The 25,379-nt window shown below is 30.8% G+C and overlaps 1 protein-coding gene and 1 pseudogene across 3 annotated transcripts; both read left to right on the top strand.

Moving 5' to 3' along the window:
• Positions 1-17,757: 17,757 nt before the first annotated feature.
• LOC149890291 (uncharacterized) lies at positions 17,758-19,937 on the top strand. 3 transcript variants are annotated; one of them, XM_090085429.1, is made up of 4 exons: positions 17,758-17,943; positions 18,358-18,462; positions 18,595-19,128; positions 19,842-19,937. In XM_090085429.1, exons 1-3 carry the CDS (start codon positions 17,909-17,911, stop codon positions 19,013-19,015), a joined length of 561 nt encoding a protein of 186 aa, XP_089941555.1. In that variant the 5' UTR covers positions 17,758-17,908; the 3' UTR covers positions 19,016-19,128; positions 19,842-19,937. The 3 variants fall into 3 exon arrangements, 2 of the variants coding, with proteins under 2 accessions (XP_089941555.1, XP_089941554.1); XM_090085428.1 differs by having other exon boundaries at positions 18,595-19,740; XR_016451858.1 differs by lacking the exon at positions 18,595-19,128 and having other exon boundaries at positions 17,787-17,943.
• A 4,161-nt stretch (positions 19,938-24,098) lies between these two features.
• Positions 24,099-24,943, top strand: LOC149890290 (uncharacterized; annotated as a pseudogene).
• The last annotated feature ends 436 nt before the right edge of the window (positions 24,944-25,379 follow it).

Raw genomic sequence — 25,379 nt, 5'->3', positions numbered from 1 at the left:
TTTTTTCAGTGTTTTTGATTATCTCCATCTTTTTAACAAAGACAGATTTTTTTAATTCGAATCGATGTGATTTATTTTGCAAAGCTTTTCGCCTTTTTTGACAATGACGTCATTTCCGCTGTTGTTGGTTTATCCAAAATGACGTCATCAACAGACTCTGAAAAAATTACATCGTTTTTGTTAAAGTTTAATTTGTCGCTTATTTTGTTCATCAAAGTGACGACTGCGATTCCTCTTTCAAAACTCAATCCAACAGACAACGATATTGACGTGTGAACAAGAGCAGCAAATTTAATGTCTTTCTGAGCAAAAATCTCATGATGACCGTTTATGTTGAAACAGTTTGGATGAACCAAATCTTTTTTTGTCACAATAATATTTTGAGATGTCTTTTTTTGCAGATTTTTGATTGTCTCCACCAAATTTTCCAGCTCTTTGATTCTTTCCACCAAGTTTTCCAAATTTTTGGTTCGATCCGACTCTTTGAATTTCTCCAACACTTTGATCCTCTCATCCATGTGTCCCAAATACATTTTCGAGATCTCCAAACTCGAATCAGCGTGTTTTTCTGCCGATGAGACGTTTTTAAAAAACTTGTGAGGGGCATGCATTTTTTAATATGAAAAGAAAATGTTTTAACTCATTTTATTCTCATTTTTTTCTTCGTGTTTTTCACTTTAAAATAAATCTGGCTCCTTTTTGCAACAGCAATTTGACAACTTCGCGATTATCGTTTTCGGAGGCTATGTGTAACGGCGTCTGGTTGTCTTTATCTCGCGCGTTGAGGTCTGCTCTGTTTTGCAACAGCAATTCGACAACTTCAACATGGCCTAAAAAACATGCCGTGTGCAGCGGCGTTTCTTTGAAAACAGTTTGGGCGTTAACGTCTGCTCCGTGATGAATCAGACATTCGACAACTTCGCGATGACCTGCTTGAGATGCATAGTACAACGGCGTCTGGTTGTCTTTATCTCGCGCGTTGAGGTCTGCTCCGTTTTGCAACAGCAATTCGACAACTTCAACATGACCTAAAAGTGATGCTGTGTCTAACGGTGTCAATTGGCTTTGGTCGAACGAGTTGAGGTCTGCTCCGTGATGAATCAGACATTCGACAACTTCGCGATGACCTGCTTGAGATGCATAGTGCAACGGCGTTTTTTTGACAACATTTTGGGCGTTAACGTCTGCTCCGTGATGAATCAGACATTCGACAACTTCGCGATGACCGAAAAGTGATGCCGTTCGCAGCGGCGTGCATCCGTTTATATCTTGCGCGTTCACATCAGCCCCGTTTTGCAACAGCAATTCGACAGCTGCAAGATTACCTACTCGAGATGCATAGTGCAATGGCGTCCATTTGTCTTTATCTCGCGCGTTCACATCAGCTCCGTTTTGCAACAAACGCCTGACAATTTCCGATTCCTCGCGCAATAACATACATTCGTTTTCAATCGACATCTTTTTTATATGAAAAGAAAAAAAATATTTAACTCAAAAATTTTTTTCTTTTTTCTTCGTGTTTTCACATTTCATCATCATCATCATCATCTTCAGATTCCATTTCCCCCAAATCCAAATCGTCACCCATGATGCTTTGGACTGAAGTCTCATTTTTTGCAATGACCACTTCGGGAATCCTAACCTGAATGGACTCGATCTGCGCTCCAACAAAAACACCTTCGATTCTCAAAGAGGCTACGACAAAACACTTTTGTCGAACATATTCCAAAGGATTCACTTTAACCATCTTTTTGTTCTCCTTTTTGAAAAACAAAGAAGAAACCTCAATGTTTTTTTCACTTTTCTTTGTGAACAATTTTCCGAAAAAAATGGGAGATGCATGTGGATTATCGGATTTGTTTTTGAAAATGGACAAATATTCTGTCATTATTTTTTTGGTTCTCCCTCCTTTTTTCAAAGTGGGAATCATTTCCTTGACTTTTTCGCGAAGAAATTTTGATATTTTTTCGGTCACCTCGATGAACTTTTTTTCTTTTTCGCTCATTCCGTTTTTTTCGTTGAAACCGAGAAAGGACATGGAATATCCCTCCAACTCGTTCGTTCCAAAACTGCAGTTCTCAAACACACCCAGAGAAAACAAAACGGGGGTTCTTAAAACAAACGGACCTTTTCCAGAGGTGTACTCATAAAAAAGCGGAATCTTTTGGAACTGAATGGGTTTGGTTGCGGAATAAATCTCTCCAACCGATAATTTGCTCTCATCAAAATTCTCAATCGTTACGAAATTCATCTTTTTTATATGAAAAGAAAATTTTTTTAACTCGTTTTTTTCAAACGGATCAATTCATTATTGTCCACCCATGAGTTGAACGAGTCTGGATATCCTTTCCATTTGACCAGTGATTTGCTTTTTGTTCTGCGAACTATTTTTTCAATCCTGAATATTTCTTGATGCGTCTTTTGCATCTCCTGCTCATAAAAAGTGCCTTGAATGTCTTCACCATTGGCGTCGACAATCTTGTACGTGGGTGGATCCGTTCTTTGAATTTTTGACACTGTGAAAACCTCTTCACTCCATCTCGGTGTGTACCCTTTTTCAAAATGGGGCTTCTTTTTTGTGATCCTCACTTTGTCTCCCATTAAAAATTTCGGCTCTGGTCTTTCTTTTGGCATCTTTCCATTCAGATTCATCCAGACCATATTTTTATTCTTTTCCTCGCTGGCTTCAATCGGTGTCATTTTGATGGACGAGTGCTTTGTGCTGTTGTAATTTTTCACCATTTCGTCCAAAACGTCAATGTATCGATTGGTGTTGTTGGCTGAAAAATATTTAAACATTTTTTCTTTCATCGTTCTGTTCCATCGCTCGACGACACAGCTTTTTTCCTCGTTTTCAGTGGAGTACAATTGAACACCCAACGCTTTCACGTTCTTGTTGTAAAACTCTTTTCCTTTGTCCACCCACATTTTGACGCACTTTCTTTCACCAAAAATCTTTTTCAACGCTTCAGCCACTTCAAGTCCCGTTTTGCTTTTCAACGGAACGATCCACCCATACTTTGAAAACACGTCGATCACCATGAGCAAATATTTTATTCCATTGTTGAATTTTGAAAACGATTGCATGTCAACCAAATCGACAGTCCATATTTCATCGATGTCGTTCACAAACACTTTTCTTTTTTTAAAATGATGAATGACCGGTTTGTGAAGCTCTTCTGCAAGCTGATCCGTCCATTTCAAGGGAATTTTTTATTTTTTGCAGATCCTTCAGATCCGTGGAAATTCTTCGAATTTTTAGAGACACCCAGTCCGAATTTGGCTTTGGCTTTGATGATGGGCGCGATAAGCTTTCTTTCGTTTATTTCTTTTTGAGTGGGGTTTTGAATGGAGTTTATTTCTTCAAGCATCATTTGATCTGCCAAATTTCTACTTTGAACGTCGTTTAAATATTTATATGCCAAATCGTGGTGATATGCCGCATTGTCCACTCTGTCCACCGGTTTGCTCCACTCCTGATACATGTCGGTGGATGTGAGCCTTTTGTCCAGGTTTGTGCCAGGTCCTGCAAAATTCATTCCTGGAATATGCATTTCTCCAGGAAATTTTGCCCACGGAAGCTTTATTTTTTTTGAAAAATTGTTGATCGATTCGACCAAGTCACCCCCTTTTGTTACATGCGAAGAAACAAACTTGCATTTGGTCGTTCCACAAGAGTCACAAGTCCCTTTGATCATGTTTCTGTTGTTTTTTGTCCTCTCGTTTCTCAAATGGATCGTTTCTGTTTTCCTTTTGCATTTGACACAGAACATTTTTTTTATTCAAAATATTTTTTTTGTTTAAATAAAAATGGAAGTGACCGATTTGTCATGGAATATTGGAAAAAACAAAAGGAACAACAACGAGCTTTTACCAAGAAGCATTCGAGGAATCATCGTTGGAAAGTCCGGATGCGGAAAAACAACCTTGCTTCTCAATTTACTGCTCAAACCTGGATGGTTGGATTATAACCATTTGCAAGTCTTTGGCAAATCTCTTTTCCAACCCGAGTACAAAATACTGAAAAGTTCGTTCGAAAAAAATTTGCCAAGAGAGATCATCCTCGATTTGTTCGATGTCAATGTCCAAAAAATAATGGAAAAATTAAATCTAAACCCTGAAGATGTGATTGATGATCTTTCAAAAGAATGTGGTGAAGAAACAGACATGGAGTGTCAATTTTTTGAAACAGCTGACGATGTGCCTGAACCTGAAGATCTCGATTCAACAAAAAACAATTTAATGATTTTTGACGATTTGCAATTGACCAAACAGAACAAATGCGAAAAATATTACATCAGAGGAAGACACTCCAACGTTGACTGTTTTTACCTTGCTCAAAATTATTTTATGCTCCCCAGACAAACCATCCGAGAAAACACCAATCTTATTTGCTTGTTTCCTCAAGACTCAAAAAATATTGACCACATTTATCGAGACCACGTTTCGAGCGACATGAAAAAAGAAGAATTCAAAAAATTTTGCAAATATTGCTGGTCTCAACCCTACGGATTTGCAGTCATTGATTTGTCCACAAACAAAAAAGAGAGAAAATATCGAAGCGGATTTAACATTCCTCCGAAGAAAAAATAAATTTCTGATTAAAAAAAAATTCACCCATTTAAAAAATGTCAGGAATAATCATCGATGTGGATGGAACATCCAACATAAAAACAACAAAATTTTTGGACAAAATCGTTTTTGAAAAAGAAAAAAAATATGAGATGGCTTTTCTCGGTCTTGAGACGTACAACAGCTTTCCAAACATCACCAGCAAAAACAATTCTTTCCGGTACAGCATGACCAACGGTGCCAATTGGGAAAACGTCGCCATTCCAGAAGGAAGCTACGACATCATCGACATCAACAATTATTTGCAAAAAACAGTCTCAAACACAATCAAAAATTATGCGTCTCAAAGCGCAAGTTACGTCACCACAAATAAAATCAGTTACTCACCAGAAAACATCAAGATTGGATCCAATTCAAACACTTTAAAATCAACCATCAAACTTGGATTAAATTATTTGATGGATTTGAACGTGGAAAACAGCATCGCCTCCCTTTTGGGCTTCACAAAAAGACAATTAGACTCCAATTCCGAATACGAGTCCGACGACATTGTCAGAATCACAAACGTCAACACGATCAGAATAGTCAACAACGTCATCGGGTCAGCATACATCAATGGCTCGCAATTAAATTGCATTTACTCCTATTACCCCTCTGTGGGTCCTGGCTTTAAAATCATCGAAAGACCCACCCATTTGGTTTACCTCCCTGTCAAAGTACCAGAAATTTCCACGATGATCACACGCATCGTCGATCAAAACGGAAATCTAATCGACTTTCGCGGCGAGGACATCACGATCCGTTATCACATTCGAGAAGTGAAATAAATTTTTTTCAGGCATTTTAAAAATGAGCAATTACATTCGTGTCAAATTAAATGTGTCTCAGGGACAGATCGACAAAATAAAAAAATCAATCATTGAAGGAAAACACGCGAGCATCCGCATTTCAAATGATAATCTTCACGGAAACGACATTTTACTTTTAACAGAAAGCCAACACCGAAAAATTGTGGACGCTCTCAATCGAGGAGTTGGAGTCACCATAAAAATGAGCAAAACTCAATTGGAACACAACGCAAAAGTTGAAGGAGGATTTCTTGGTGCTCTTTTGCCTTTATTAGGAAGGGTTGCAGCCAAAGCCGTCCCAGTTTTTGGCAAGGCCGCTTTGGGCGGTGTCGCCTCTTCTCTTGGTTCCAATATGATCGACAAAATTTTAGGAAATGGAATAAAATCAGAAGGAGGGTTTCTTCCTTTTCTTTTGCCTTTATTGGGAGCTCTTGCGCCCACTTTGATCGAAAAAATTGTTGGAAATGGTATTGCTTACCTCAAAAGCAATGGAAAAGGAATGAAAATTGTCACATACAAAGGAGACGGACTGTTTTTAACACCCTGGGTCACAGGAAGCTCACTCAAAGATGGATTATACTTCAAAAGAGACAGAAAATATGTGCCCATCTTATCTTAATTTCTTCTCGGACCCATTCTCAAAAATTCTTAAAAAAAATTTTTTTTTCTTGACATAATAAAATGAACGGAAAAACAAGGATCTTGAGAAATGAGGACGGAAAAATCAGAAGCATAAAAACACTTGACCCCATTGAATATTTAAGGAGCAAAGTAGTTGGATGGCACGAAATTGGAATTTACAAATCAATTCTCAAACAAAAACTTGAAGAAAAACAAGAACAAAAACAAGAACAAATAAAAAAAGAAATTTTTCGCGCAAGTTTCAAACACCTTTGCAAAAATTAAACCTTTTTTTTTCATGATGCTTTATCACATCATGAAAAAACGTTTTCCAAACACCCCAAAATCATCAAAACATTTTCACACCCCTCAATTATCAAAAATGGGTTTGTCCCAGAACTCTCCTTTTCTAGTAGTATCATGCTCCCCTAGCAACGTCCTTAGTAACAAGAAAATGTCAATACATACGTTGTTACCTTAACTATATTATTTCATAATTTGAAATTTTCCACATATTATTAGATGCTAAACCATAAAATTATACTAAAAAATAATAATTTTTGATATTTATTAATAAATCAAAAAGAGTAAACTGGCATTTTTAATAAAATTTAAAAGTAAACAGGCTTACTATAAGAGGAATTACAGAAAAGGTTATGATCTATATATTTCCAAACTTCATATTCTTAAAGTATATATAAATACCTAAAAAAAAAAAAAAAATTGAGTTGTTTTTCGACTCACTAATCTAAAAAATTTAATTTTTATTTTTGATTGAAAGAATATTGAGAATGAGACAGAAAATTGATAGGTATTTATGTTTAGGCACAACCAGAAAGTAAGAGTTCTTACTTCTGTGTAAAACTACAATATGCATATGTAATAAACTCAATTAAAAATACTTAAATATTAAAAACAGGCATTTTCACTCAGAGCTAGTCAAAAATAAGAGGTATTTTCACTTAGGTATAAAAATGCAATATTCATGACATACATGTCTATGAATAGTATTCATGTCCGTAAATAAACTCAATTTTAAATATCAAAACACATTAATTCTTTGAATTCCATGTTTTTATGAATTGACAAATTTATATTCAAATCAGTGAACTTCTTCACATATTCCTTTGTTTTTCTTTGGACTGTAAAATAAAACAAAATTAGGTAATATTTGTTAACAAATGAAAAAATATTGTCATATACATATCATAGACATACGCAAACTGTCAATTCTAAGAAATAATTGATAAAAGGAAGCAAGCAAATGTTTTTTAAGATTCAAGGGCCATGTTGGTGCATAAATTTAAATCCCACATCAACTTTGCACATCACTTTGCATCTCACAGTTTTTAAACTTGTAAGTCAAGGTAGGGATAGTGTCATCACTGCAGTATTTCATCTTAACTTCATTTTGACATACAGGAATAAATTCATGAAGGTCTCTTGTTCCTGGTATTGTTTTTACATTTTTAAATCGTTCAGATTGTAATAATCTTGTTTCTATCAAACTTTTACTTGAAATATAAATAAAGTTTATACCTTTGACGTTGTTAGTGCAATATGTAAACATATCACGTGAGTTTAATATTATTACAGTAAATTCATGTGTTTCTTTTGAAAAGATGTATTTTATTGGTCGGCAATAAAGTGTTGATGATGGCCGGAGATATTGCCAAATAATATTATGACAATCATCACTCAATCTCCATGGGACAAATGCATTTGCACCGAAGTTCTCAAATCTTCGTTTGTAGGTACTATTACCGGAACTTCTGTCACATCCCCATTAGCTTATTAATGTAAGTGACGATTTAGAAGGTTCATTTTTGAGTAACTGACTTTGTGTTGCTATTAACCGTTCAGTTGTTTTATTTAATATGGCTTGAAGTTTAATTTCAGCCCGCGTTTCTGAGACAGAAATAAAGTCTTCTGGAGGGTAATATGACTTTTTGGATTTGCATAAATTATGGTAAGACGGAAATACTTCATGTCCCGCTTTCATAGACCACTTTCTTTTTCGTTTATAAGAGTGACTAGTACACTTGGAATCTACATAATAAGCTAATGCCTCATCGCCACTCAATTATCTACCACCACAAATCACATCAGTAGATTTTCTTTGTTTTAGTGTTTCTGTACTTTTTCTAATAGAAGTAGCTACGCTTCTTTGACCCAATAAACGGTGTGCTATTTTAGCAGCTGTGGTTCAGTGGCACTCCGCGAGTGCAATCGCGGAGTGCAGTTCACTGGCACTCCGCGATTGCACTAAATCTACAACTCTACGCCTTTTTTGTTTTTGTAGACGAGTCTTCAAAGTTTTCTTTGGGTCGACCTTGAGGCCGACTTGTTGTGGAAGCACTGGACCGATGCAAACTTATTTTAAATTCTAAAATATTGCCCTCTGACCAACTTTTATTTTTGTTTAAAAAGTTATCCATAGTTCTATTGGCTGCATTCCACTTTCCTGCAAATTTAGCGGATATGCTTGTAATTTTTAATTGTATTTTTTTTTTGCGAATCACAAGTCAAATTTTCTGCACTATACTCTTTCAGAATAAAGTCACACAGAAGAGAATTTCGTTCTTCCTTTTCATGCTTTCGCCATTCTTCAAATAATTCCAATTTTGTAATAGAATACACTCGGTCTGAAAAAAATTCTACAAAACTTAAACGGGCAGACCTGGGCAGCCAAATTTTTATATCTAAACACCTTAGGGTTGTGGTTATTCTATGTAAAAAAATTAGTCTGGATATATGTGGATAAATTTAGTTAAATGCTTCGAAAATTAAAAAACGAAAAATAAATTACAATTTTTATATGGTGTTTTTAAAATCTACAGAACACTAGTTATGCCACTTATTTGAAGTAAATTTTCAATAAAATACAAAGTACATACCCTCTAAATTAAAATTCATCGCAACAGTCGTAATTATCATTCACAATAAGTTTTCTATAAACTATTTCTACACTGCAAAATTGCAACAAATTTGACAACAAAAATATATTTTTCTTTAAGTGTCACTAAAGCGCTAACAGTTCAATACTTAAAAACACGTGCACTAAATAATACTTGGAATTTTTCTCTAGAGAGTGTTCAGAAATATCATGGGATTATCTACTAATTGATTCCTTGAAATGACTTTAGTCTACCTAGCTTGTATTAGATGATTCACTGTGGGTCGTTTAAAAGATACAAGTTATTATACGCAAGCGCAGTAGTAACTTAAAAGAATTCAAATTTTAATAATGGCTACAGTCCGTAGCAACGAATTTTTTTTTAGTTTTTTAACTGGTAATTTATACTAGCAAAAAGCAACCCTTAATACGGGTTAATATGGTCGGTCTGTTACTTAATTTATAGTGGCTGTTTTACACAATTTAAAAGTGCGAAACCTTAACTATACCCTTTTTAGAAAAACGCCTTCAAATTGAAAAAATTAAACCATCTGTAAAATTAAAATAAAAAGTATGCGGAGGTAAAGTAATTTTCCAATTATTTAACCTTATTTTAGTAATTTACAACTGACATAGGCCATATGTGTAAGGCAGAACCATTTTCCTCGACATTGCTAAGTTCAAAACAATACGTTTTCAGTTACTGACACAAAATAACACTTCATCACGCTTTAAATTGACAAAAAAGTACAGCTAAATTCTTGTAATTTTTTTTATAACATGAACTTTAGTTAAGGTGGAAAACCCCTCAGAAATATGAAATTTCTGAAAAGAAAAATTATTTTCTTGTTTTGTGCAAAATTTATCAGAGATTCACCATCCGAAAACCATTTTTGGAAATTCGCTATAGATCTTCATCAAAATAGATTTTATTGAACCCCAGTATATTAAGCTTCCTTAACAACCGCCATAACAACGGCACTATTTTTTGCCTTTACTAAAAAATATTCCAAAATCCTATTTTTTTATATGAAAAATGTAATAGAATATCGTATCCGCCTAGATTATCGTATCCCCCATTAGAAAATTGAAAACGCCGATCCGATTTAGAATTATAGTGTTTAGAAGTGCACTTAAGCCGTCCGAAATGAAAACAAATGAGTTTTTTGGAAGGTTTTATATTAGTGGAAGATTTATATTAGTGGAAAAAATTAATTTTTGAATTAGAAAGAGTTAAATAATGTTAAAATAGTAAATATCATGTCATATGTCATATCATATGAAATAATTGACCATATGACATATGGTCAATGATGTTCAAATAAAACTTCCCTTGAGGGGATACGATATTCTAAGCAACAAATTCTGCACTGGTCATATAAAAATATTGAAATTAAAGTATTGTTTCAGTCAATTTGTAACAAATTTATTTTATGTATTTGATATACAAGGTTATACTACCACGTATACTGCAAGTAATATTATAAGTATCAATATGAAGCAAATATATATATATATATAGATAAAGATAAAACAGATCTATTAAATAGTTTTTTAGGGTTTGCTTTTTTACTACTTTTATAGTAATACTTTATAGTTTTAATTTGTACAATATAATATAAATTTTAAATGTTATTATTATATAAAAATGTATATTTTTAATTATTTTCCAGCCTACAATGGAAAAGGAAGAGAAAAACCCACAATACTTCGATAATTTTATCCACTATTTGACAAAAAAAATATATCCACCTGGTCTTGGTAAAAATGAAAAACGTTCATTTCGAAGTGTGGCAAAAAAATATTGTGTAGAAAGTATGATGATTAACAATATACAAGTTTTACATTTTTTTAGCAAAACTGTTTTTTAAGTTGTTAATTATTTGTAAATGGCAAGCTCAAGCGAAAAAGTGACTGTTTGTGGAAATTCTGTTTATGCAGATGTAATTGTGGATCAAGAAGAAAGAATAAAAATATTTGCAGCGGAGCATGACAGTCCTTTAGGCGGACATAGTGGCCAAACAAAAACAAAAGATAAAATTATGGAAAAATATTATTGGCCTAATATCAGCGGAGACATTATAAAATGGGTAAATTGCTTACTTTTCAAAAGGGAGTCAGCTTTTAACATTTTTACTTCTTCTATAGAACTCCTGATTTTCAATGTTTCAATTTTGTTTTTATAAAGTATTTGAAATAAAATATTTGAAATAAGTTGACAATAACTTGAAATAATTTGAAATAAAATATTTGAAGTAACTTTTTATAAAATATTTGAATTAACTTGACTGTTTTAAATCCCTTTTTTTTTACAAATCTTTTAAAATAGCTTGATTGTTTTAAATCCTTTAAAGTATATATGTCTACCAAGATATACACCCGAGATAACAGGATGACTGATTTCTCTATATTACATATTTTTTTTATCACAGTTTTTAACAAAAGGTTTAATAGTAATTGTAACTAATATTTATCTCACAGGTAAAACAATGCAAGCGTTGTCAAAAATCTGGTCAGCTGCTTTCTGTATCAGAACCTTTACATTCAATAAAGGTAAAATAAAATAGTGTTAGTGTAAAACAAAATTTTTCTATTGCTTTTTCTCCATACTCTATAAATAAAAAATTTTGTAAAATAATTAATTTAATAAGAATTTTAGCTATAAAACTGACTAAACCAAATACAGCAGCAATAGTTGAGCTGATTTTTTTAGACTACACGAGTATGGGAAATTGTTGGGATAGATTTTGCTGGCCCTTTCGCGGAAACATCAATGGGAAATAAATATTTCATGAGCTGCACAGATTTATTTTCAAAGTGGCCTGTTGCTTATGCATTGCCAAATAAGGAGGCTTTAACAGTAGCAAAGTCGATAATTAAGTTAGTAACTACATTTGGGTTTCCATCTGTAATACTTTCTGACAATGGTACAGAGTTTTGTAATGAGGTAAGGACTTATATATGATACTTTAATTAAAAATAAAAGTACTTCCATGAGTTTACTAACATTTTACTGTCTTTCTAGTTGAACAATGAAATGTATAGGTTGTTAGGAATAGAGAGAAGAAAAACGGCTGTCTATCATCCTCAAACAAATGGCCAGGATGAAAACACAAACAAAAATATAAAAAGGCATTCATTCTTATTTTTAAATTCTTATAAAAATATAAAATATAAAAATATTAAAATTAAAGTATTGTTTCATTTGTAACAAAATTATTGTATGTATTTAATTTTGTTAGAAAAATAAGAAAACTAATTGATGAAAATCAATCCAATTGGGATGAATTTCTTGATGTAGTTTTGTATCCACTTCGAATTGAAAGGCAAACCTCTACAAAAGTTTCGCCATTTGAGATAATGTTTGGGGGTCGTTTACCTGTTTTTAGTTGTGAATTAAAACAAGTAAATACATTTTCTTACATGTAAAAAAAAAACACTTAATTACATTTATTTCAAATGTTACAAATGTATTTATTAAAGGAATTGCGTAATATTTTAAAGAAATTACCGTTTTTGGTCCTACAGAGGAAGAAGTTGTAGTTGAAGTTGAAAAAAATAGGAGCCATGTTGAAAATTTAACAAATCTAATTGCTAAGGTAAATTTTACTTGAAGTTACTTAATTGAGATAACGACTGACCAATAGTTGTACACATTATCTTTAAAAAATTGTAGTTGTATTTCAACACTTAATTGATTTTAGAACATCAAAGATGCTCAAGCAAAACAAAAAAAATACTATGATGCTAGAGTTCTGAAAAAATATCAAGTAGCTTTAGACCCAATTGTGGTAGGAGATAAAGTTTTACTTCTGGATATAAGAGGAAGAAGAAACAAAGGGGCTGCATTTAAGCCAAGATTTAAAGGTCGTTATTATGTAGCCCACATTACAAAATGTGGCAATTTTAAACTCACTGAATTGAATAATGTTCCTTTAAAAGGTACTCACAAAAAATTGCACATTAAAAAGTTCATTGAAAGTTTGGAGAAAGGTATTTGTTATTTAGTTTAAGTGTTTGAAAAAATTCAAATCAAAAAATTCATTAAATGATAAATTATTAAAAAAACTTAAATTGATAAATGTTTAAAAAGCTGACTAGTTCTTTAAAATAATACCTGTTATTAAAAATAACACCTATTAACATATATTGATTCATGCAGTGCAGGAAACACTGATGATTTAGTAATATATCAGTTCATCTTAGAAAATGAAAAATAAAGTTATTAATTTAATTCTTAGATAATGTTTCAGAGGATATTGTTACAGAAAATTACAGCAATGTTGAAAGCAGTGAAGGTATATATTATTCTGTGATAAAAAATGTTTTTCCACAATCAGGAGCCAGCAGGATGTATTAATGAGTTTGTGACATGCACCAATAGTCAGCAAATTGAACCTCTCTCTAGTCATCTAGTCACATTAATGCCTCGTAATAAAATAAACATTGCAATAATTATCTTCTTTTTTATTTTAAAGAGCTAAAATCAAATATGTAAATACATAATATGTAAGTGTGCTTCATGTATATTTATAGTGGTAACAGATACAAAAAAAAGTTGCCTGATTGAAGATTTTAAAGGTACGTAGAATTTAATGGCACACCAATCAACCAATTAGCATTTAACAGCAATTAAATATAAAAATATAATTACATTTAAAATATAGCTAATAATAACTTGTTTTCAAAATATTGTTTTATGGTTGTTTTTTTAAGTTTATGTTAATAGTCTATATTATTTAATTGTAGTTATAAGATGTAGTACTATTGCATTTCAAAACAGGTGATATACCAATGGAGTATCTTTGTCAGATTAGACCTATTAAAGCTGTAATGGGTATCTATTCCAAGTTCGGTGGTTGTAAGATATACGATTACTCATTACAAGATGCGTTAAACGACTGTCTAAGCGATGAACTTATTTATGTTTATCTTAAACTCTTGGCCAGTGATCAGAAAAAGGTAAGATTATTTTCAGAAATTTTTTAATTAATAACAATATACCAGTGTTAAAGATATCTTATATTACCTGAGTAATATACTAGTAAGATATCTTTAACACTGTATATGTATATATATATATATATATATATATATATATATATATATATATATATATATATATATATATATATATATATATATATATATATATCCATCTTTTTTAATAATATAAATATGTAAAGGTGTTAATGCTAATAAATGTTTTCTTACATTTTCTAAATGTCTTATGTTTCATTTTAGAATGCACTCCTTAAGTTTGATATTTTAATATGCTGTGTTGTTGCAAATTTTCATTGGACGCTTACAGTAAAATTATTATAAAAATTTTTTTAAGTTGTTTTTGTTGACTAAACAATGTTAAAACAGTCTGCATATTTATAATTTTCAATAGCCTCTTTAGTGTTTTAGTGGGACAATAATGAACATTTGATCTGATGCTTCATTGTAGTGTAATTTCTATAATAAAATTTTGAGGCTTTATTTTTTAAGATTATCAAGCCACATGACAAAACAATCCATTATATCAACCCTCTTGGTGAAGCCACAGCTTCTATACTAAAAGAAGAAATGAAATGGAAGTATGAAATCAATGGCTTTAAATTTTCCAATTTGAAATTAAATTCAAAAAAAAATTTTCAAAAAATTCGAATAATTCTTTTGTAAATATCTTAGTAGTTACTTGCTGCAAAGATACGGTGTTGATGAGAAATTCAAGTTAGTGACATCACCACATGCGTTACAAACAGACAGTATATCATGTGGAGTCTTTTGTCTTAAGGTAATTTTATTGATACATACGTAGTTGGGATAAAATTGAACAAATGTTGAAAAAATAAAAAGTGCAAAAAATAAAAAATGTTGACTGAATGTCGAAAAATGTTTATTGAATGCCAAAGCCTAATATTTTTTAAACAAATAAGATAAGGAAAAAGTTTAAATGGCATAATAAGAACTTAAAATAAACCTGCATCGTCATAGCACTTCATGCTAAAACTGCAAATCATAGATTCACAGTAAATGGTTTCACTGTTAATTTATGGTTTGCAGTGAAATCATTGAAGTTATGAAGTCATAAGATTCAAAAATTTACTTAAAACGAAATAATGACAATGATTTCTTTTTAATTGTAGTTGTATCATTGAAATGAATCAAGAGTTTGTAAACAATATTTTTTTAGTTTGCTGAAAATTATATAAACGGGGAAGAGTTGGCGCTTAACTTTCCAATTGAAGATGTTATAGAGTTTAGAAAGAGAGTGGTACATGTACTTATTGATAGAGGAGGTAATATACAGTTTAGAAAGAGAGTGGTGCATTTACTTATTGATAGAGGAGGTAATATAGAGTTTAGAAAGAGAGTGGTTCATTTACTTATTGATAGAGGAGGTAATATACAGTTTAGAAAGAGAATGGTGCATTTATTTATTGGTAGAGGAGGTAATATAGAGTTTAGAAAGAGAGTGGTGCATTTACTTATTGTATTTTTTTTGTAGAATTTAACTGTAATTTTAATTATGACAAAAAATAAATTAAAAAAAAAAGCAATAAACGGTAGTTCATGTTTGAATTAATAGGTCAGAGAAGTTGGCAAGATAAACTTTGTCGAATATGTGGAAATCAAGGAGGACCAAACACACAACAAATTAAAAGTTTAGATAAATGGGTATATGAACTAAATTTTCTTCCGTTTTCTATTATTACGTTTTAAAGTTTCATTTTTATTTTTATCAACTAAAACACGGTATATTACCCAAAAAAACTACTACTGTTTTATAGATAAAATGCAATAACTGCATTCCAAATCGATGGTTTCACTTAGAATGCATTGGTTATGCTAAAAAAACAAGTGCTTTATTTACTTGCTCAAACATTTCTCTTGCTAATGTAAGTTGTTAATATAATCGATTTTAGTTTTTTTGCTTTATCAACCTTATACTTAATTTCGTTAAATTTTTTGAATAGATAAAAAGCTTTTATAAAAAAAGCAAAAAATTAATTGCATTAATATTATGTTTTTAGATATGTCTACCACGAAGAGTTGATTTCGAAATAATTGAAAACTTTGATTCTTAAAAAATAAATTTTAAAAAAACGTTATTGTGAATTGTTTTTTAAAGGCGAGTCATATTAACAAAGAAGTTTAACAATAATTATTTTTTTATGTGGTAAAATATTTTTATTCAAACTTTAATTCAATTCAAAAAGTTATATGAAATCAATTTGTATAAAAATCAAATCCGACATATCAAATTTTTACTTAGAATATCATATCCCTCCTGTGTAACATTCGTTTTCGACTTAAAAATATAGGATATAGTATCAAATTTTTACTTAGAATATCATATCCCCCTTGTGTAACATTCGTTTTCGACATAGAGCTTAGTAAAATATATGATATACTATCAAATCTTTACTTAGAATATCATATCCCCCTTGTGTAACATTCGTTTTCGAAAGAACTTAGTAAATTATGATATATTATCAAATTTTTACTTAGAATATCATATCCCCCTTGCCAAAAAATCGTATTTGACAAAGAAGTTAGTAAATAATAGGATTAAGGAGTCAAATTTTTACTTAGAATATCATATCCCCCTTGTGTAACATTCGTTTTAGACATAGAACTTAGTAAAATATATGATATACTATCAAATCTTTACTTAGAATATCATATCTCCCTTGTATAAGAATCGTATTTGACAAAGAAGCTAGTAAATTATAGGATTAAGGAGTCAAATTTTTACTTAGAATATCATATCCCCCTTGTGTAACATTCGTTTTCGACAGAACTTAGTAAAATATATGATATATTATCAAATTTTTACTTAGAATATCATATCTCCTTTGTATAAGAATCGTATTTGACAAAGAACTTAGTAAAATATGGGAAATAGTATCAAATTTTGCTTAGAATATTATATCCCCCTTGTATAGTAATCGTATTTGACGTAAAACTTAAAAAATATAGAATATATGATTATTTTTCACTTAGAATGTTAATCCCTCTTGTATAAAAATTTTTTTTGACATAAAACTTAGTAAAATCAATGATAATGGATGTAATATCAATTTTTTACTTTAAATTACGTTTTATGCATAAATTCGATCATACTTTTACCATCACTGTTTATGTCCGAATATTATTTCGGACCGCCAAGGTGCACTTCTAAATGCTATAACTTTAAATCGTGTCTGCGTTTTCAACGTTCTTAAGGGGGATATGATATTCTAGGCGGATACGATATTCTATTACAAAAATGTATCTTATAAAGTAAATTGTATTTTCCATTGTTCAAAACAACTTGAGTATAAAAACAGTTACTGGAAAGCTCATAAATCTTAAATCTAAAATATAATTCCTACAGAAATGCTTAATGTTTAACGTTTAACGTCGTTTCGTCATTAGTTCCTAGGCTTTGAATTAGTTACTAGGCTTTTGAAAAGCGCGTTCTTCAAATGCACGCGGCCGTTGGAGAAAGATCTTTTGAGCGAGTTAAAACTTTTTTCCTTTTGGAATTTAATTATTAGTTTAGATATATTACACAAAGAATCATCTTAATCAATTATATATCATATTATAATTGAAGTAAGTATATGAAATAGTTATATATACATTTTTATCAGATAAAGTAGAAAGGATTAAAACTTTTATTAGATAAAGTAGAAAGGATTTAAAGTAGAAAGGATTTTAATTTTTTAAATCGTTTAGATTTTGTTTGTTTTAGTTTTTCTTTTAGCAGTTTTCTTTTTATTATTTTATATTTTAGAAGGAAAATAGGGGTATGGATGTTATTTAAAGTTATACTATTGCTGTTTCCATAAAATTGTTATTTTTACTTTGAAATTTCTGTGATGCTATCAACTATTTTTGTTCTTTTTTAGAAAATTTAGAAAAAAAAAATTAAAATTTTGTGCCAACACTGACAATGCATGTGACATGTTATTGTATGTAAAGGTTAAATGTTGTTATGAAGATTACAGTTCTTATGAGAAAAAAAAGAAGGTAAAGTGAATTGTTTGTAAATATATATTTTGTATCTTTTTAAATTTTCTTGCATCATTTTTAGAATTTTTGTTTGCACGCTTATATTTTTGCATATATGCTTTTTTGATATGTATGTGTATGTGGTAATAAGTGCTTTATAGTTGTTTTATCAATGTGTTTTTATAATAATGTAAAGTGTTTTTTTACTGTTTGTGTATGTGTTAATATGTGCTACATAATTGTTTTAAAAATAGGTTTAAATATGTGTATAAGGTATTTATTTATTTTAGTATATATTTAACCTTATATACATATTTAAACACATTTATTGTGCTTATAGTTTGTACATATGTTTATATTATGTTCTTTCTGTGTTTTTAAAGTGCTGTGACTTGGTAAACATCTACCTGAAAATAAATTAGTGTATTTTAGAGAAGGAGCAGAACATATGGCTTTAGATCGTGCAGCTCAGCGTGATATGCACCTAATGGCATGGTTTAAGTTAAATACTGAAAATGAAAGAGCATATTTCTATTCGTATGTAGACATTCCTTATCACTTTATATTTGATGATAAACATTGTAAATGGAAGGTTAGATAAAGGGGTGGTAATAAGGTGATAGTAAGAATGTATAAAGTTAATCCAACTGGAGAATAGTTTTTTCTTAGACTGTTACTTTTGCAAGCAAAAGAAGCAACATCTTGGGAGGATGTGCATACTGTTAATGGTATTGTCCTTGAAACGTTTTGTGAAGCATGTGTTTTGAAAGGTCTGTTGCAAGATGACACTGAATGGCAGAATACTCTTTCTGAGGCGGTTTTAAGACATATGCCAAAGAAAATTAGACAGTTGTTTTCAATTATTTTGACCTTTTGTGAATCTGACAATCCTTTACATCTCTGGAATACATACAAATTTTTTATGATGGAAAGTTTCATTCACCACTCAGTCCCAGTTCTAATAGCTGAACAAGCTACTCTTCATCAAATTGAAAAGATTATTAATCAAATGTGTTATATAAAACCATATTTGTTTATAGTTGTATATATGTTTAAATTATGTTGTTTCCATGTTTTCAAAGTGGTGTGATTTGGCATTATGTTGAGCAAGATTGATAACCTTGCCACCCAAGCGATGTACTTATAGCAGAGTTGTGACTTGGCAGCATTTAGTGCCAGGCGGAGTTACTGCTTTGGAGCTAGGTTGTGTTGTTTAGCCTTTTTTAATTATTCTCAAAACACATAATAAAGTCTGTTAATGTTTAGCGTAATGTGTATGAGAGTATGCAACCTTGATCTTTAAATCTAGGGTGTTTTCATGTCCTAAATTTGAAGTAATTGAATAAATAATATTGAACATAAAAACAAATATACTTTTATGTATTTATATGTTTAGTAAAAAGATAAATATAGTTAGCTTTAAATTGGTTTTCTAGTTTTGCCTTTCATATTTTAATTTGGTTTGTTATCTTCACTGGGTTTTAGGATCAAGGATGTAAATATTCTATTGTTATGTGTTATTGTTGTGATGTTTTGTGTTGGTATTCATTTCTAACAATAGACACCTTCATGTTGGTGACTATTGTAAAAAATGAATAATAGGTAGTTTCATTATTGGAACTTACTGCTTTTATTTATTTACTGAAAGCCAAGACAACATTATGGTAAAAATGCAATTTATATCTTAAATTGGTTTTTTTTTTATATACATATATAGTATTGTTAATCCTTTTGTACTTCGAAACAGATTTTATTGTTACATTTTCGATAAATGTTTATATTAACTGCCATGTCAAAATGGGTTACTATAAATAGGTACATCGATTTTCAGTTTTTATGTGGTGTTTTATTTTTGTTTTTTTTTTTTTTGTTGTTGTAATTATAGTATCATAATTCCTTTTTTTTTTTTTCTTTAGGATTTACGATTGACGCATTTATACGATTTATAAAAAGAAACCTGATTACCTTTTATTGTAAATTTTGGTCAGTTGATATGATATAAATGTATGCAATTAGGTCAATTTTTTTTAAAGTTTTCTCTATTTTAAGCCTAATAATTTGCTGTACGTAATTTGGTGGTTAATTTAATATTGTAGTTTAGCGCATTTGTCAAATATCGAGTTACTTAAATTTTATAAGGTTTTTAACTAATTAATTAGCTTAGTTTGCATTTGCAACACTTTTGAGGAAAGAAAAAATTCTTATATATGTTAAATTCTTATAAATATTAAAAAGAAAAAATTCTTATACACGTAAATCATTGTTTTACATTTCGGTATTCTGGTAAAAGTTCTTCATCAAAAACTTGACTACTCTTAATAAAAATATTCTCCTGACCACCATTTAGGTAAAACGGCAAAAACGGGGAAGGGAGGTCCTTTATTAGTGTCAAAATATTGAAGAGAATTCAACGTTTTAAAGACAGTTTCCTTTTTTAAAGAAACATGTATCAAGGGGATACCAAAAAGTTAATAATTCATGTATAATTAACGTTCGCTTTATATTAATCTTATAAATTAAAGTTCATGTTATAAAAAATATCACAGGAATTTAGCTTCACTTTTTCGTCAATTTAAAGCATGATGAAGTGTTATTATTTTGAGTCAGTAACTAAAAACGTATTGCGTTGAACTTGGTAATATCGAGGAAAATGGTTCTGCCTAACACTGATATGACCTATGTCAATGGTAAATTACTCAATATTAAATAATTGGTAAATTATTTTACCTCCGCATACTTTTTATTTTAACTTTACAGATGGTTTAATTTTAAATTTGAAGGCGTTTTTCTAAAAGGGTATTAGTTATGGTTTCGCAACTTTAAATTGTGGAAAACAGCCACTATAAATTAACAGACCGACCATAACCCGTTTTACGGGTTGTGTTGCGTTAAAAAAGTTAGTCGTTAAAAAAGTTTACAAATAGTTCTGCACATGCGTTACGCATGCGCAGTATGGTCAAAGGAGTGTTCGTTAGGGAATGAAATTAGACGTTAAAAAAGTTGCATTGTTTCATTAGGGTATGTAAAATAATAAAAATTAGTGTGTACTTTATATTAAAAATGGCTGTCCATGTTTACTCAGTTGCTGAAATTATTTTATACTTTATGTTAAAAATGGCTGTCCATGTTTACTCAGCTGCTGAATTCATAAGCTTTACTACTGATATATGGACCAGTAGTTCAAATGAAAGCTTCATTAGCCTGACAGGTCACTGTTTAGACAATACATTTAATCAGAAAACTGTTGTACTTAGAGTAGCTCCTTTTCCTGAGAGGCATACAGCAGCAAATATTGCTGAATTGATTGAAGATATGGCTGAATTTAAAATATCACCTTCAAAAATTCATTTAATAGCTAGAGATAATGGTACAAATATTGTTAAGGCTATTAAAGATAGCCCATATGATTGTATGGCTTGTTTTTACACACACTGCAACTAGTAATTAATGAGTGTATTTTTGAACAAACAGTTGTCAAGAATGTCATTGTAAACTGGCATTCAATTGTTGGGCATTTTAGCCATTCTCCCCAAGCCTGCTCTAAACTTAAAGCTCTTCAAGTAGCAAACAATGTTCCTAAGCACAAACTTATTCAAAATGTTCCAACAAGGTGGAATAGTACCTGTCATATGTTAGAACTAATTTATGAACAAAGGAAAACTCTAACCATATATGCACTTGAAAATGGTAAGCTTCCTTTATTAAATGCAAACAAATGAATGATTATTGGACAGTTTTGTGTTTTGCTAAAAGATTTCCACAAAACAAGAGTTCCCTTGAGTGAAAGAAATTCTATTGTCTCAGATATTACAGATACCACAGATACAGTTTTTGAAACATTTCATTAATAAAGCTTTAATTGATGACAACTAATTCAATGGAGAATTGTTTCAAACTATATACTGATAACTATAACATCATCTTGTCAATATTTCTTGATCCCAGATTCAAATTAAAAATGTTCAAAAAAGAAAACACCTTTTCAGCTGCTAAAAAAAGTACTGAGAACATAACCATTCAGCTTATTTAAACCCATGAAAATATAAAAAACATCAAAGTTACTGAAAATGATCGGTCTGCAGCTTGTGACATTGAAAATATTGACTCAGAATATGAAAATAATGGTACAGTACTAAATGAATAGAAAGATATAGTAGAAATGGGTTTTGACAATTGCTTCGAAGAACTTGTAGGATTTAATCCTAAATAAATTGGTCAACCACAAACTTTAATTTCAAATGAAACTTTATTAAACAAAATTCAACACTACTCAAATGAAGACCTTATTGACAAAAAAAGCAATCATTTGTTGTGGTGGAAATCACAGAAAACCAAAATGCGACTATTAGCAAAGCTTGCTTTAAAGTATTTAAGCTGCCCACCGTCTTCTGTGGAGAGTGAAAGACTTTTTAGTATTGGTGGAAATGTATATACTGCAAAGAGAAATAGCTTAACAGGAGCTCATGGTGAAATGTTAATATTTCTGAACTATAATATGAGAATTTAAAAATATTTGATTTTGTATATATTACAATAATTTGTATAGTATAATTCTTTTAGAAGTGAGTATCTATGTTCTATTTTTTCATGAAATATAATTTATTTAGGAGTTTAAAAGCTTTGATACTATGAGGAGGTCAAATGAAAAAAAAAATGTCATGAAAATTGTATAACTTTGTAGAATTAGAAAATTACAGGGAAAAAAAATTTGGAAAAAATAATTGCAACTCTCTTTGAGAGCTTTTGCTCAAAAATAAAAAAAGAATGCCTCCCAATGCCTTAATCAAAATTTCAAAGCATATTCTGTTGTGGATTTGAGGGTTGCGCAAATTAAAGAGTATCGTTAGCCAGGGTAACTTAGGTCAGTTTTGGCAGTTTTTCTTAAACATCTCTGAATCTTATTAACTTTTTACAGTTTTCTCTTGTGGTAATAACATTATAGGTCTTGGCTATAGGCCTCTATGTTTATTTTTTTAATTTTTTTATTACAAATATTTATTTTTAAACGCCGAAAAGTGGCCAATGTTACCCCAGGTTTTTATCATGAAAAAAAATCATCAGTCCTTAAACACTTAGAGAAACATGAAAAGAACATTTAAATGGACAAAAAATTTTGCAACTAGCTCCCTGTTATTGTGCAAAAGTCATTAAAAGTCATTTTCTAGTAGGTCATTATCGTCATCTGAGGATGATGACACTTGTTCAACTCTTGGCCTTTTCTTGTTATTCTTGGTGTTGCTGTTATTCTTGGTGTTATTCTTTGATCTTGCGGTGTTATCGCTTTGCCAGGTGTGATCTTTTTCCCTCTGGTGCGATTTGTTTTCCCATCCTGTCCACAATGTTTCACTAATAGACCTATATCTTCATTGAATACTTCCTTAACAGTACTACCGGTACCTCCTCCAATGTCTTTGTTAACCTGTGGCAAACGCTTCATGACCATTTCTTTATCGAAGGGGAATATTCCACTAGCCTTGAAGTCAGATCTCAAATTATCGCTTTTCAATTGACGTTGCAGTAGAGCAAGAAAACCGAGGAACTGATTTTTTGGTATTGATTTTTTGATGCGCGTTTCTATCTTTAGCGGACGGAAAACAGCAACGTCCAGCGGTTGAAGCAAATGGGAAGCGTATATTCCGAACTGTCGACTAGCCTTTCTCACGCTTATTCTTCCAGTTAAACATTCTTTTATAGCATTGGACAACGTTTCTTGATTGTATGAAGTTGCATATGCTCTTGAACCACGCTTTCGCTTATATTTCCTCGGCATTTTCACCGGCTAAGAATTCAAATGGTTCAATAAATGTATCAGAAGTGTCAAAAGATGCCAAAATAAACTCAATGTAGTCTACGAAGTAACTGTGCTATATTCACAAAAACTGTTGATATACCAAAATTGTTGATATAATAGTCGATATATATTGTTGGTATCTCTAACAAAATTAAAACATGTTATCTTTGTTAAATTTTAGGAATTTAAAAAAAAATCAACAATTGACCCCGGTCAACAAAGTCACCCCGGCAACCAAAGTTACCTCGGTTGACGGTACCATTTTGAATACTTTTTTAACGGGCAAACTTTTTTAACGCCGTAAGGCGTTAAAAAAGTTGTAATTATTTTGCGCATGCGCAGATTTCACATTTAATAAACTTTTTTAACGACTAACTTTTTTAACGCAACAGTTGCTTATTGCTGGTATATCATAAATCTTCTTCAATGGCTAAGACTTGCAGAGTTAAACAAAGAGCTAAAAATAATAAAAGGAAAAAAATATTTAATGTAAAAAAGAACTTAGTTATAAATAATGTTGATATGGATGTAAATATGGAATCGAATATTGTAGATATGAGCATAAATATTATTACAAGTGTTGAAGATGTAAATGTAAACATGGAGAAACCAGTTAATTTTAACTTTACTAATTCTGATGAAATATGTACTTCTGCTAGAAAAATAAAAAAAACTTCGTAATCAAGACCAAAGTTATGTAGTAATACAATTACTGGATACCGTTTTGTAGATTTAGAAATACTAAATTCTGTAGTTTCTACCCTTAGATGTCCAGAATGTATGTCATTTAAGTTGTTTCGCTCTGAAAATGAAAACAAGAGAAAAGGTCTAGCGTCTTATCTTTATGTTAACTGCTGTGTATGTGATTATTCAAGAGAATATTATACCTCAACATTGAATATACAAAAAAGTTTTGATATTAACACCAGGACTGTATATGCTATGAGATCATGTGGTCAAGGGTATTCTGGATTCTCAAGATTTGTCTCATTAATGGACATGCCTAAACCAATGACTGCTAATAATTATAATAAAAGTGTTATAAAACTAACTAATGCAGTAAAATCTGTAGCTGAAGACACTATGATGGATGCTGCTTAAGAATTAAAAGACTTGAAGAGTGATCTTATTTTAAATTCTTTTCCAGAACATGTGCCCAATCTTATTGCTGTTGCACTTTTGATGCAATTGCCCATTTTAACATTGGTAGACAAGCTAGTATTTTAGTTTTAGAAAAAATGAATTTAAGACCTGGAAAGTATTTGTTAGAAGGATATTGGAAAATTAATCAAAAGCAATTATACTTAGCCATATATAAAAACACAGAACGAGCAAAGAAACGCAGACAAGTAATTCGTGGAAAAAAGAAGAGTCGATATGGCAAATCTCTTGAAAAAGAGCAAAACCCATATCAAACTGGTGCATTTTAAGATTTAACTTTTTTTATTATATACAGATTTGCATATTTATTTACACTATTTTGAAATTTTTTATGTTAGCATTTTTAAAAGTTGTTTTTCTCAGATGAAGAATTTTTTAGACGCCGGCCAGCATATCTAAATAACTAAAAGTGGTGCTAAGCTAAAATTTTAAGTATGAATTTGTTTGATTGTCTTCTGTGATTTAAACGTGACAGATTTTTTTAAAAATTGAATCCAGTCCT

Source organism: Hydra viridissima, unplaced genomic scaffold (assembly GCF_058129835.1).
Source record: "Hydra viridissima isolate aposymbiotic clone 2 unplaced genomic scaffold, HvirCarnegie_v1 scaffold_4, whole genome shotgun sequence".
In the NCBI taxonomy this organism is placed as follows: domain Eukaryota; kingdom Metazoa; phylum Cnidaria; class Hydrozoa; order Anthoathecata; family Hydridae; genus Hydra; species Hydra viridissima.
Note: the sequence above shows the minus strand (reverse complement) of the source record. Positions and strands in the feature narration are given on the sequence as shown.